Here is a 14,556-nt window from a genome sequence, read left to right as displayed (position 1 = left end):
TTGCCATTTTGTTTTTTGACTAGCACTACATTAGCTAGCCACGTTGGGTATTTGACTTCTCTGATGAAGCCGGCTTCTAGGAGCGCCTGTACTTGTTTTTCTACTACTAGGGCTCGTTCTGGGCCGAGCTTGCGTCTTCTTTGTTGTACAGGTCGGGACCCTGGGTATACCGAGAGCTTGTGGGACATGAGCTCGGGGTCTATCCCGGGCATGTCGGAGGCTTTCCAGGCAAAGAGGTTGGAATTGTCTCTTAGGAGCTTAATCAACCCTTGCTTTAGGGTTTCCCCTAGGTTGGCTCCTATGTTGGTGTTTTTTCCTTCCTTTTTGCCGACCTGTATTTCCTCAGTTTTTCCTCCCGGCTGTGGTCGCAGCTCTTCTCGGGCCCCTGCACCGCCGAGCTCTATGGTGTGGACTTCTCTGCCTTTTCCTCTCAGGTTCAGGCTTTCATTGTAGCATTTCCTTGCCAATTTCTGATCTCCCCTCACCGTTGCTATTCCCGCTGAGGTTGGGAATTTCATGCAAAGGTGGGGAGTGGATACCACCGCTCCGAGTCGATTAAGGGTAGCTCTGCCGATTAAAGCATTATATGCTGACCCTAGTCCGTACAAGGTGTTGGGGTAGGCTCTTAATTCTTTCTCATCCAACCTTAGTTTGTCAAAAACGGGCTTGAAAAAGATGTCCGCTGAGCTTCCTTGGTCTACTAGGGTTCTATGGAGATGGGCATTGGCTAGGATCATAGTAATTACCACTGGGTCATCATGCCCAGGGATTATTCCTTGTCCATCCTCTTTTGTGAATGAAATGGTAAGGAGGTCGGATGATTCTCCTCCGACCTGGTAGACTCGCTTGAGATGCCTTTTGCGAGAGGATTTAGTGAGTCCCCCTCCCGCGAACCCTCCTGAGATCGTATGGATATGTCTCTCCGGAGTCTGCGGTGGTGGGTCTCTTCTATCCACATCGTCTCGCTTTCTCTTCCCATGACTGTCCGACCTTTCTATGAGATATCTGTCAAGCCGACCTTCTCTAGCCAGCTTTTCTATCACATTTTTAAGGTCGTAACAGTCATTTGTCGAGTGACCATATATTTTATGGTACTCACAGTAGTCGCTGCGACTCCCCCCTTTTTTATTTTTAATAGGTCTGGGAGGAGGCAACCTTTCAGTATTGCAAATCTCTCTGTATACATCCACTATGGAAACCTTTAGAGGAGTATAAGAGTGATATTTTCTTGGTCTATCGAGACCGAGTTCTTCCTTCTTCTTGGGTTCTCTCTCCCTCTCTTTTGTTGAGGGTGGATGCCCAGGTCGCCAACTCGAATCTCTCAGCCTAGCATTCTCCTCCATGTTGATGTACTTTTCAGCTCTTTCCTGTATATCACTTAAGGAGGTGGGGTGTCTTTTTGATATGGACTGTGAGAAGAGACCTTCTCTAAGCCCATTGACTAACCCCATTATGACTGCCTCGGTGGGCAGGTCTTGGATTTCTAAACATGCTTTGTTGAACCTTTCCATATAGGCTCGTAAGGATTCTCCGACCTCCTGTTTTATTCCTAGGAGGCTTGGCGCATGTTTTACTTTGTCCTTCTGGATGGAGAACCTCATCAGGAACTCTCTTGAGAGGTCCTCGAAACTGGTGACCGACCTCGGAGGGAGGCTATCGAACCACTTCATCGCTGCTTTCGATAAGGTGGTCGGGAAACCTTTGCAGCGCGTCGCGTTAGAAGCATCAGCCAGATACATCCGACTTTTAAAGTTGCTTAAATGATGCTTCGGATCTGTGGTTCCATCATAGAGGTCCATATCGGGGCTTTTAAAGTTTCTTGGAACTTTTGCCCTCATTATGTTCTCGCTAAAAGGATCCTCCCCTCCTGGGGGCGACTCTTCTCTATCGTCACGGGAGTTCCGACCTTTGAGGGAGGATTCTAACTTCAAGAGTTTTTTTTCTAACTCTTTTCGTCGATCCATCTCCTCTCTTAGGTGCTTTTCTACTTCCCTTTGTCGCTCCCGTTCCTGTTATAGCTGTTCCAAGCGACTTTGGTGGACATGGACTAATCCCATAAGTTCAGTTGCGTGGGACTGTCCGTCCTTCTCTGATTCGCACCCTTCTGAGGAATTCACCTTCGGAGTTTTGACTCCGGAGGTACCCTCTCTGTGTTGATCGTTGGTTCCCTGGTGGAGGGTTAGGTCCACGTCATTATTTCCGGTGTCCAGATTCTCTTGTTCGGAATCTGCTCCACATGACCCTCCTCAGGGGATCTGTCCGCCATCACTGGTTGATCTCTCGGGTCCCCGGCAACGGCGCCAATGTTACGATGGGTAACCGGAGATTGTTGGGCTGGACTCACTGGGTTGGCCCAATCGTTTGAGGAAGGAAGCCTTCGAGCGGGTCTGCGTCTTGGGGGCCTCCGTCCAACTTGTGAGTATGAACGAATGGGGGTGGTACCTGCAAAGACACTCCGATGCCTAAGTCAGCAAGGGTGTGAGCAGGCCTAGAGAGTATTGGGACTTAGAGATACATGAGGGGTGTCAGTGTATTTATAGTGGTGATCCAATAACCACCGTTGGAGTAGTGCCACTTTTTTAGGGTGTTAACCGTCCCTTTATCTCAGGGAGGTTTGGATATGACTCTTGGAAGTGGTTAGAGAGATTCTAGGGACAGTTACTCATTCAAGCGAATGTTTATCTGCCAGCTAACTCTCGTCCCCGACTTCTTTAGGGTAAGTCGTGGTAAGAACCGACTTCGCAGGAGGAAGGTCGGTGCTAGGTGAGGCTCAATCCTTCAGATTGGGCCTTTTATTTGTACCTGGGCCTTATCGTTGGGTCAGGGTATGAACAATAAATATTAAATTATCTTTAATATTGATTTATGTGTGCAAATTCTGATAAATATAAATGTAAATTATGTATTTTATATGTACAAATTTCTATAAATATAAATACAAATTATTATCGATCAAGTATTAATTCAAAATAATAATATTTTCTTTATTTTTTTTCTCTCTTGTAATACTATTCTCTTCTTTTCTTCTTGGTCTTTTTAAATTTTTTGCCCTAGTAACTATATTCCATAAACGTTACGTTGCCATGTGGTAGTTTCTTTCTTTATTACTATTATTAGTTTATTACTATCAAGTAGATAGTAGTCTTTGATATTGTTGTCTTTATTTTGAGATATGTGTGTTCATTTATTTACTCTTTAGCTACCCAACATGTGTCGCTGTATGTTTCCGACTTCAATCAATTTAATTGCGGAATCTTCAGGGGGAAATCAAGTTAAATTATAGTATGATGAATATTCAAAGTTTTAACTTTTTATTCAAATTTTTAACTTTGTGTTAGTTACCCATTAATATCATCGCATTGTTATCATCGCATTGTTATTACTTTCACATGTTATCTTATTAAGAAGAGTTAAATTTTAAAGTAGTCTTTGAATTGTAATTGAGTTTTAAAGTAATTTCTGAAGTTAATAATTATTCAAATTCGTTTCTAAAGTTATCTTTCGAGACTTATAGTAGTCCCTAAAATAATTTTCGTCTATCCTTACCACTGGAAACAACTGAAACGACGGCGTTTTATATTTATTAAAAAAAAAAACACACTTCCCTTCTCCAACCCTTCCCCAGTTTCTTTAGAGATTACTATGAGTTTTGAAGGATAATTTCGGGAACAAATTTGAGTAATTCTTAATTTCAGGGATTACTTTAAAACTCGAATGGAAGTTCAGAGACTATTTTAAGATTTAACTTTATTAAGAATGAAGGAGAGGTATCTATCATCATATTTCTTATTAGTGTTTGGCATCAAATAATGAGTAATAATAAGACACATTCAAATCTTTTTATGAACCAAGTCTAATTAATTTAAACAAAAAAACTTAGAATAATATTAATCATAACTGATTTTTGTTATGTTAGATCAATTTAATTTTATTTTTTTTTTACTAAAAATAGAGAAACTCAAACCCACGACCTCTTAGATGAGTATGAGAAGACTATGCCATTTGAACTATAACTCATTGTCAGATCAATTTAATTAGATGTAGTTAAAATTTTTTTTGAATATNAACTAGTTTTAATAATTATAGAAAAGTTAAAGAATATACATACATATTATTATAATAAATTTCACATTACAACCTTATAATATACAACTCTTTTTTAGTATGATTATTAAGTATCCATCATTTTCAAAGTAGTTACATATAAGTTTATCTAATTATAAACTTATTGAAACATCCAGAAGGGAAAAAAATGAAAAAAAGGGGGAGGGGGGATATGCTATAAAATAATGATTTTTGCATATGGATACTTAAGAAACGTCTGAATTTCCATCACTCTTTCTAACTAATCTCGGAATCATTGCCCCACCAACACTATTTTTCCCCCCTATGGGAGGTACATTATTAATACTAACTTCCGTTGCTTGTTCTATTTAAATGAATTTGAAGCCAATCATGTGGGTCACTTTCTTTATTTTGTTCCTGGGTTGTAATGTAACGTAATTGCTATTTATCAATTGTTCTATATAAGAGTGATAGAAGCTTCCAGTGTTTAATTCAATTGCTGGCGTTTCTTGAAACTTCTCACTAATTTGGAACCCTATGTTTCTCTAAACAAATTAAAATTGTAAACGTGGAGAATAGGGAAATGAAATTGTAGTGTCTCCAAATAAGGGAAGATAATGGAAACCTAATTGACATTTTTAAAATATAGTATGGAGATAAATAGAGACGTTATATTCTTACTAGTCATCTTTATTTTTTAACGTATCCTATTTTTTTAAATAACTCTCGCTTGCTTACACACTGATAAAAAGGGTAAAAAGTAAAAGTAATCTAAAAATTTCTATAATTTTAATACTGATAAATTTAAGATGTATTTTAAGTAATCTTTTTTAGAAAAGATTATCATTTAAGAATAGAATAAGACGTATACTACAAGAATATGAAAATCGTGCAATTTATTATAGGTAGCAAAAGGTGTAGATAATGTGGCAGAAATCAAAAGGGAAAAGGGAAAAGGAAAGAAAATGCAGGAGCCAGGAGGGGGTACCTAATAATAATCTAATAGAGACTAGAGAGAGTAGAGGGACAAGCCAGCAAGTGGCAACCTTATCCAAGTACTGTCCCGGTGTCCCCTTTCTGTGTCTCTTACTCTTTTAAGTGAAATAAAAAAAAAGCCAATAAAAAATAATTGTATAATAAAAATTACATTTAACGAGATCAATTTTAAAAAGAAATATTTGAAAGATTAATTCCCAGTAAATACTAAATAGACAATAGAGCATCAGCTCCGGATGAGGACGTAAGTACACTTGTTATTTATTATATTATCTCTAAGTTTTTACTTGGTACCGGCGGCTACCGTTCATTTCATGTTTAAATGTTAGTAATAGAAATGATAGGTCAAGATCTTTTAAAATAAGAAAACCGATAAAATGATAAAATGAATAATTAATTATTTTTTTATAGAAATTATAAAATTAATAATAATTAATCTTTTATATTATTATTTTATCAAGTTTTTTTTTATTTTAGAGAATTCAAATTCTAGAATAATGATAGCCTAATAGATTGGGGCATAGGCCCCAATACCTAACTGATGGCTCCTAGCTAACGCATATTGACTTGACCAAAAACAACACAACAAAGTGAACAAACTGCCCTCAATGTGTGTTTTGTGTGTTTCGTTTTTCCTCAAAAATCTAATCATGCACGCACCCATCATCATATCATTGCACTAGATATTGCAGAGTGGACCAACACAAGACAAGCTTACAGTAAGCAAGATGCATTAATTGTTACCATCTTTTTTTCTTTAATTTATTTGCATACGGAATAATATTCTATAAAGGAGAAAATAACAAGCTAATGAAACCAGGCATGTCCTTACCTTTTAAGCTCTCTAGATGTTGCTACTTGCCTTCCGAAAATTGATGAAAGTCAATCAACAACCTATAACTAAACACCTAAAACTCATATATGCAATGCACTCATAGGGTTAAATTTTGTAAAACAGTATATCAAAACATAAATTATGTCAACACTAGTATTACGTTCTATCTTACTACTTACTGCTACAATCTTATGCAAATTTAAAAATAGTTGCTACTTAATATGATAACCATCATGGTATGCCTTCAAAAAAAAAAAAAAATTCAAGATCTGATTGAGACAATAAGTAAGTTACTACACGGCAACATCACGTACTCTGGGAACAATATTATATATTAGATCGAATTGCTCATCAATTTTAAGCTTGCATTCCATTTAAAATTATATAGCATCCTTGAAGACGAAGCAACAAACTAGCAAGCACTTTTGGTGACACTTTTTCCATCAAATCATCTAAAAGACAATCATTCTTACTCGGTCTAAACTCTCAAGGTTGCCTCATTGTGTAGTTAACAAAAGATATAACAATAATGCAAATAATAATGATCCAATATAGAGTCATTCATTGTTCTAAATACTTTTGTAACAATAAATAAATAAAGAAGAAAGAAAGAAAGAAAACTAGCTTCCCTACTATATATATAAACTTTGTTCTATTTCTGGGGAGATGAGAGAAAGAAAGAGAATTGGTTCCACTATTCTATGGCAAAATCACGTGGTAACGTGTGTAGTAAAAGCAGATCATGTTGGCACATTTTGAAAGTATAAAGCTGCAGTAACTGTTGAAGTATGGTGTTGAATTATAATGGTATTTTCTTCTCAACACAGTCCTCCAATTATGTTATTGAAGAGCGAACTTGACAAGATTGAATGCTTATTATCTGTTATAAATCTTAATCGCAATTGTAAGCAAAACTATAAGAAACCTGGATCCAAAAAATAATCCCGTTGAGACTCGGTGTTAATGGCAGAGCGAGAACCAGATGATGTGAGGTTGGTTCCATTAATCATCTACAGATTTCATTAACTTTTTCAATGCATCATGACATCTGAAAACAAAAGTGTCACAGTTAAGTTCTTTACTATATTGTAAGAAGAAATGATTAAAGGACGGGATTATAATTTGCCATACCTCCAGGGGAGATGGTCAAGGAACATGGATGGTGAAACAATAATATCTTTGAAGTTCTCTCTGTTTGCTAAGTAAGCTTTATAAGATTTTCCTGAACCCCCAATTCGCCATGGCTTAATTGAAGTTTGAGGTTTATTCTGTACCGGTATAATATGAATGACAAGTCCTGGCAGATACATTTCTGGGGGATCACTATCGGAATGCGACTTAGAACTTGGAACAGTGTCTATAAACTGAGTCACTGGATCATCAACTGAACTTGCATCTGTAGCAAAAGGATTTGTAAGTTCAGCATTATCAATTTCAACAATATGGTCCTTTCCCTTGGTGTCAGCCCAGAGCGTATATTCTCCACACTCATTGCCTGATATATAACAGAATGCAGTTAGCTTAACAATATAAGCAATCACCACCAAGCCAATAAACATAATAACTTGAGAGGGAAAAAAAAGATATTTGTACATACATAGCTGACATTATTGAGAAAAAAAATGAGTAGAAGGTGAGAAATGAAGGGGAACACATTTGAAAAAAAAAATAAATTTAGGTAACTTTTACAAATAAAGTGAAGGAATCCATAGCATGTCTATAAAGGGAATACTCAAATAACACTCCTAGTATAAAATGATTTGCCACCTTCTTCAGAGTCAAAAGGATTTGCATATTGGCAATGCTCAGCTTCAACAGCACGCTCCCTTTTGGGTTTCTCAGCGTCTTGTTTCTTACTACCTGCTACAGCAGAAATCTGAGAAAAAGTACCCTTCACCAACCTAGTTTGATGAATCATGAACGTAACACATTATTTCTATCACTCATAATAGAAGCAGCTATATTCATATAAAAGAGAAGACACCTCTTTTGTCAGTCTCACACTGGCTTTTGCAGATTTGATGGTTTAGATCTTCCTGAACATTGGACCCTGAATAATAATCAGGTTGATCCTCTGCCTCAGATTTATTTCTCTGATAGTTGCTTACATTCAGAAACCGATGGGCAAGCCTGAAAATCATGGCACTATCTGCTTTAGGATCTTGCGACAGTGATGTGATTGCAGCTGCCCTTAGCCTCATAACAGATCCGATTGAAAGGCGTGATGAAAATTCATTTCCATATATAATGCTGCATCATAAAGAACGAAACCAACCAGCAAACAAACTGAAAATGTTTACCAAAAGGAATCAACCACCACCAAACTAGTGGATCAATTTCAACATTTTACTAGTACAAATACCTTGTTATAAACTCTGAGCAAGCATTTGCCACAACAAAATCCACACATGGGAGTGGCCCAAATGAATAAACATGCAGGTTAGGGTATCGACTATAAAGCTGTTGAAAAGACCAAGAATCTATTTAAAAATATAATCAAATGCTTAGACCATGTAATGGGATAAGAAAAAAGAAACTAAGCATTTACCTCTTTCATCCTAATTAAGGGCACATGTTAATAAAAACCTATTTATATTTAATGAACTACAATTTTTAACTCTCATGTAACTCGGTTTCTCTAAATCTTCATATAGGTCCATCCAACATAAAAGTATTTAATTTACCGAAATTACATTTCAACCAAGTTACATAATTCTGAATACAATCAGGCTTATATCTACTGAAAAAGAAAAATATAAAGCAAGGTATCATCCTTTTGAGTCAGAAGTGCTATACTTGCAATCCAAGTAATGCTGCTATAGCTCCCCCAAGTGAATGCCCAACTATGCGAATGTTATACCCATAGCACTCACAACCAACTCCAAGTAACTGAGAAAGAAGCCCATAAGATTCAGTGCCTGCATTTCCGTTTAGTAAGAAAGTCAAATGTTTAGACGCCAGCTACATGGATTAGATGCACCAAAATATTCTATCATATAGAGACAATCAAATATCCAAAATAAATATGATTAGAATTTTATTTTGGGGGTTGAATCATTCTACTTAATTAGTAACCATCCAGGGGTGACAATTTCACTCTCAAAATAGCCAAAGTGTTTCTCATAGAAAATCAGGAAAGAGGAAGACAAATCAAATAGATGAAGAACCCAGAGCATTTCTTACCGTGTATATCAGCATTTCCTTCAATCTGCATAAAAAGCTCACGTGCAGCCTCCACTATACCAGAATGTGCATGATGCGGAAAAGATGAAGTAACAATTTTCTTTATATTGGAAGGAATGTGGCTGCAGCTGCAAACAGGAAAATAAATATTGAAATGAGGAACCAAAAGTGTGTGAATTTGTAAGAGATTCAGATCAGCTTGAGAAAATAATAAATTGCATGTTTGAAATGAAACTGTTATGGTATATGGAAGAGAAACTACAGAAATGAAATAAAGAACTAAATATGGATGTCCTAGATCATTGTGTAAGGCAACATTGATAGTAACACAGGATAACATATCATAAATCAGATTTCTGCATTAAGTGAAAAAGCAGCATAATTACATCAAACCATGTCTCTGATATGATTTTTTATAATACCAGAGAATATGCAGTGGACATGCACTTACAGATTTATTGGTTGTGTTAGCGCATTGTTCACCAAAATTAAGGACACTGACTAGACAAGAAAAGGTTTTTATCAAAATTGGGCACTTTTTGGGTGCTCAAAATATTATTATCTCTGTGCTACCATAAGCTATCCACATTAAATCTACATTCTGAGGGTACCAGGTGTTGATAAATCAAGCAAGTTGTCATAAAAAGCAATTACCAAGAAAGTATTTCTCAACTATAACAAGAATTCTTTCATCACTTCCAGAGGAAAGACTTAAGCAAACTCTAATATTGTACAGTAGCTATGCTGTGTAATCAGATTTCTGATTAGTGGGTTGACTATCTATTTACAATAGCAAAGCAATAAATATTAGACTGTGGCTTCCATGTTTTCACTTTAAATGAAAACTGTGTGTGTAACTGATTTAATGCATTATATTCTTCAGACACATTAGTATGTCAATGTGATTATAGGCTTTACCAACTATAATGTGTCAGAACAAGAGTCACAACTCATGAATCTTATAAATGAGCAACTTTTTTCTTCCCCTCTTGTGCACTATATCTGCTTGTGAATGTGTGCAGAGATGAGAAAGAGGGAAACTGGAATATACTTAGTCAAACCAGCCAAGTCTTTTGTAGAAAGGGTGCATTCCTTGCATAACCCATCGGTTATTAGGTCCTCAGGAGTTTCAGTTCCACGTATAGTAATTACTACAGTCCTCAGATGATGCAGAACCACAATAAAGTATGCAGCTTGACACTTGAACTGACATGAGTATCAAAGAAAAAGCAACACTCTTATAAATATAGGCTAAACCAATACGAACAGAAATGTTCACAACAAATTACACAAATTGGGTATGCCTTTTGTTTCATCCTGAATGCATGCTCACATTTAAATTACAAGACATACAATCATCATATATATGGTGATTAATTCAAATGAAATACAGCAGCAGTAACTTCGGTCAGTCAATTTGCATTGTATCATTATATGTAAAAAAGCCGCCTGAATGACGTAATATTTTATGCTCCTGCATAATCCTAAAGTGCCTAGTTCACTCATTATGTTCAAATTTATCAAATTATTATATTAAAAGTATAATCCAGTTTTCAAAGAAACAATAAATCTTAGAAATGAGATAGACTAGCCTAACAAGCAAGCTTTCGTAAATTCAGGTAGTAGAACAGTGATCGAGTCTGAATTGTGAAGGCACTCTTGAAAGCCTGTGTCTCTAATAGGGACTTGGATAGTACAGTATGCCAAAGTCTCTAATAGTTAGCAACTCATGTAGAGCACATAAGAAAAGTTAAATTCTCTAACCTGGCTGACTCGCCCTTGTCTGAGCACTTCTGGAGGCAAATTAACATACTTTAAGAATGCTGCTGCATGACCTCGCCACCAGTTATCGCCCTCCAATACAGGTCGACTAATAAGTTCACATTGTTGAAAATGAATACGATTAAAAGAAAAGAAATACGTTCATCCAATCTATATATAATAGACTTACTACAAGACAAATGACAGAAGAATCTTTCTAAAGTAACGCAAATAAATTAAAGCTCTCCAGTGGTGTTGTATGTCGTAGATGCGTAATATATGTTTCAGAGTACATAAGTAACAGTGACTGCGTTGACCAAAAAGGTATAAGTTTCCAACCAGTAACCATATGTTACGAAGTTGCCAGGAATTCAGTTAATACACGGTATTGAACATCTGACAAAGTACCATGAATTGCATGACCAAAGAGATAAAATCTGTTGGCTACAAATCCATGCATAAGAAAATATGAAAGAATTTCGTACCAAACTCAATAAATCATCAGTTACAAGGAATTCAATTATGCACAAATAAAATTGAATATCCAACAAAATCCCACCTATTGCGTGACCAAGGAGATAAAATCCCTTGTCTATAGAGCCATGCACATGGAAATAGGAAAGGATTTCGTCCCAAATCAAGCAATGGACCCTGCATCATTGAGCATGAGATAAATCTTCAACACAAATTAGTAAAAATAAACTATTAGTTAGAAATAAGTTCTCTAGCTCAATACTGTATAAGCAGCTTCAGCAAATTTATGAAGAGCTGCAGCCTCCCTCATTTTTGCCTCTGGTAGTTCTATGGCATCTTCATAGGATTCCGAAGAGTTCTCTTGGCTTTGAAGTAAAGTTAAACCTAAACAGCAAAAGACTTAACGTGATACGCTACAAATGTCTAACATTAGGACACAGCTAAATTGGGGCAGTCTTTAATCCAAACAAAAAGCGAGTAAGGTCATTAACGTAATAGCATTCAATATATCATCTATCTTAAAATGGCCAACTAAGGCACTAACACAAATACAGGAATACTACTGTTTGAATAATAGTATAAGTCTTGTAATAGCTATATCACTCAACTCGATGTACTCAACTACATGTTCTACTGATTCCACTAATAAACAAAATCACAAAAGGCACTATATCTATTATATTGATAAGGTACATTTGTGGACTCATCCAATACATTGATAAAGAGGAAAAAGAAAATTTAATAAACCACTAAACAAGTGAGTGGCCTTCCAGTCCTTTTTGTCTGAAAACTGAATTTAAAATCATTGTTTCTTTGTTTCATGATGATATTACATCCACCTTATTTAACATAGCTAGTTAAGCTACTGCTGAAATCACCTAATAGGATAATGTTGCAGAACGAATACCAACCAAAATTGCAAACATGACAAGTTCTTATAGAGTGAAATTTGAACAAACCTGCCAAGAGTTCCATATGGCCAGTTCCCGTAGCTCGATAAGCAACAAGATCGCCTAGTAATCGTGCCACTGAATAGACCTCATCCTCTTCCAATGCACTCCTACAATTCGGAAAGGTCAGAATTAAGGTATAATGAGTACCTTTACAAGTAAACAAAAGCACAGGGGAGGTTTATACAAGTATTTAACCCGGCCGAGACAACACAAGGTTTCGCGAATGCCATTGTCGAATACCTCCCTATAATGGCATTTCCAAGCATCATCTTGTGATTCATAGAAAGATCTCCATCTGAGAACATCAGATCCTGCAAAACACTGCAGTACGGCGACAAAACTCACCATGATCATGAAGAAAGAGAGCAGCCTCTGCTTCCACAACTGCGATTTCCATTCCATCGCTGCATTACGAAAATTGCATGACTGTATGAACGGTAAGGAAAATTCAGTTGATAGAAATGAGAATGTAAGGAAAAGAAGGAACTCACCTACCTAAAGGACAAGCAGAATCGGTGGATAAATAGGCAGGAGACTTGATTAAGAGGTAACCGGCGCAGACGAACTGAATCACGGTGAAGACGGATGTGCAGCGACTCCACCAAAGCCATTTCTTGTACTTTTCGCGGCGATGGAGGCGGAGAAGAGAGTCGGTGGAGGCGTCGGAGGGGGAGTTGAGGATGAATTGCGCGGCGACCTGTTGGGCGAGGGCGGTGCGGAGCATGAGTAAGAGGCGGAGGAGGGCGGCGACGGAGACGATGGCGAAAGGAGGGAGGAAACGGGGGCGGCAGAGGGAGTGGATTTGGAAGATGAGGTAGGCACCAATGAGGAGGATAAAGAAGTTGCAGAGTCCTAAGAAGAGGCTCAAGCCTCTCATCTTGCTCGCACCTTTCAATGTCTTCGTCGTCGTCGTCATCATCATCGTCGTCGTCAGACGCAGAGTAACGATGGCTGGAATTCTGTTCTGCCTCTGCAGCACCTCCCGGCGTCGCTCACTCAACGTCTCTTACTCTCCTATTCATACTCTGATGCCAAAGCTGACGTGTATCATAAAACGACTCGTTCTCGCTTAATGGCGTATCGCGCAAATCCGGAGGAGAAAACACTTGAAAAGAGTTTAGCGCCTTAGCGGCACTTTATCCTAAATGTCTCTTCTTATATGGAAGAGTAAATTACCATTTGTACCCACGAAAGTTGAAAACGCTGACATATCTATTCATAGAAAAAAAAAAATTACCATTTGTACCCATAAAAAATTGTTTTTACAGGCAAAATTATCCAAATCCTAAAAAATTATCTAAAATCCCTAAATTACCCTTATCTTCACCCTATCATCTCCTTCCTCCCTCCTCTCTCTCTCAATGTTCTCAGCCACCCAATCCCTACCCTTCTCTCCACACTATCATCTCCTTCCTCCCTCCTCTCTCTCTCAATGTTCTCAGCCACCCAATCCCAGCATCAACCACAAACCACCGTCTCACCCTCCTCATCATTGTTCACTCTTCTCCGCTAGCAACGTCGCGGACCTCCGCCAGCCCAGGAGCACCGCGCCAGCTTCTCCTCGCCACCATCACCATCGGCCTCAAACCAGAGCCTACCGCGTCAGAGGCCCTCCTCTTCAGGCTACCTTATCGCCGCTATAGCCAACCCTCTTCACCTCTTTCTGCATCGTAGAACCACCACTGCCGCTGCCCTTCCAGTTGGGAGGAACAGCGCCAACCCTCTCTCTCTGTCAGGACAGGTGTCAACGACTCTAATGACGAGATCTGAATCAAAATCCGTCTCCTTGAGGAGGCCGGCCCTGTCGGCAGTTTTGAGGCCCAAGAACTGCGGCGAGCGGGTAGTGTGGAGTTGGCGGACCTGCTACGGGATTACTGCGACGACGTGGGACAGGGATTCCAGCTTCTGGGCCTCTAAAGGTGAGAGCTTTACTGAGAAGCCATGAAAGACAGTGTCGTAAGTGTGAAAGACGGTGGTAGAGGCGGCGGTGGTGGTGGTTTCAGCTGCAGTGGCATGGTTGATAATAGAAGCAAGAGAGGATTCGTACCAGTACTTGTGGGTTGGGAAGATGGAGGGCTTGGCTTCATGGTGGACTTGTACCGTGAAGGTGCTCTTCTTTTCCGGGGAAGCGGCAGCAAGTGTTGTTGTGACTGTGAAGATAAAAGAGAAGAGAGTGTAGCAAGGAGCCATTGGAGCAGCGGTGGGGACTGAGTGGGAAGTAATGGTGAGAGTGTGTTAGAAAGAGAAAGAGGGGTGGTGGCTGGGTGAAGAGGGTAGTGGTGGGATTTA

At 38.3% G+C, this 14,556-nt stretch overlaps 1 protein-coding gene across 7 annotated transcripts; it reads right to left on the bottom strand.

Moving 5' to 3' along the window:
• Positions 6,332-13,466, bottom strand: LOC107618359. 7 transcript variants are annotated; one of them, XM_016320394.2, is made up of 14 exons: positions 12,763-13,454; positions 12,452-12,671; positions 12,274-12,374; positions 11,577-11,698; positions 11,400-11,491; positions 10,844-10,949; positions 10,131-10,285; positions 9,080-9,207; positions 8,693-8,814; positions 8,259-8,356; positions 7,899-8,146; positions 7,664-7,756; positions 7,028-7,391; positions 6,332-6,944 (listed from the first exon to the last, which is right to left on the bottom strand). In XM_016320394.2, exons 1-14 carry the CDS (start codon positions 13,187-13,189, stop codon positions 6,899-6,901), a joined length of 2,322 nt encoding a protein of 773 aa, XP_016175880.1. In that variant the 5' UTR covers positions 13,190-13,454; the 3' UTR covers positions 6,332-6,898. The 7 variants fall into 7 exon arrangements, 5 of the variants coding, with proteins under 5 accessions (XP_016175880.1, XP_016175879.1, XP_016175882.1 ...); XM_016320393.2 differs by having other exon boundaries at positions 7,881-8,146; positions 12,763-13,452; XM_016320396.2 differs by having other exon boundaries at positions 7,881-8,146; positions 12,452-12,693; positions 12,763-13,449.

Source organism: Arachis ipaensis, chromosome B09 (genome assembly GCF_000816755.2).
Source record: "Arachis ipaensis cultivar K30076 chromosome B09, Araip1.1, whole genome shotgun sequence".
Classification (NCBI taxonomy): Eukaryota; Viridiplantae; Streptophyta; class Magnoliopsida; order Fabales; family Fabaceae; genus Arachis; species Arachis ipaensis.
This window is presented reverse-complemented; position numbering and strand designations above follow the sequence as displayed.

Excerpts from the sequence above, each read along its gene's own strand:
- LOC107618359 (XM_016320393.2), bottom strand. The coding sequence starts at position 13,189 with ATGATGATGACGACGACGACGAAGACATTGAAAGGTGCGAGCAAGATG. Across the intron at positions 11,492-11,576 it reads TTGCTGAAGCTGCTTATACA|GGTCCATTGCTTGATTTGGG; the intron begins GTATTGAGCTAG and ends TCAATGATGCAG. Across the intron at positions 8,815-9,079 it reads AGGAAATGCTGATATACACG|GCACTGAATCTTATGGGCTT; the intron begins GTAAGAAATGCT and ends ACGGAAATGCAG.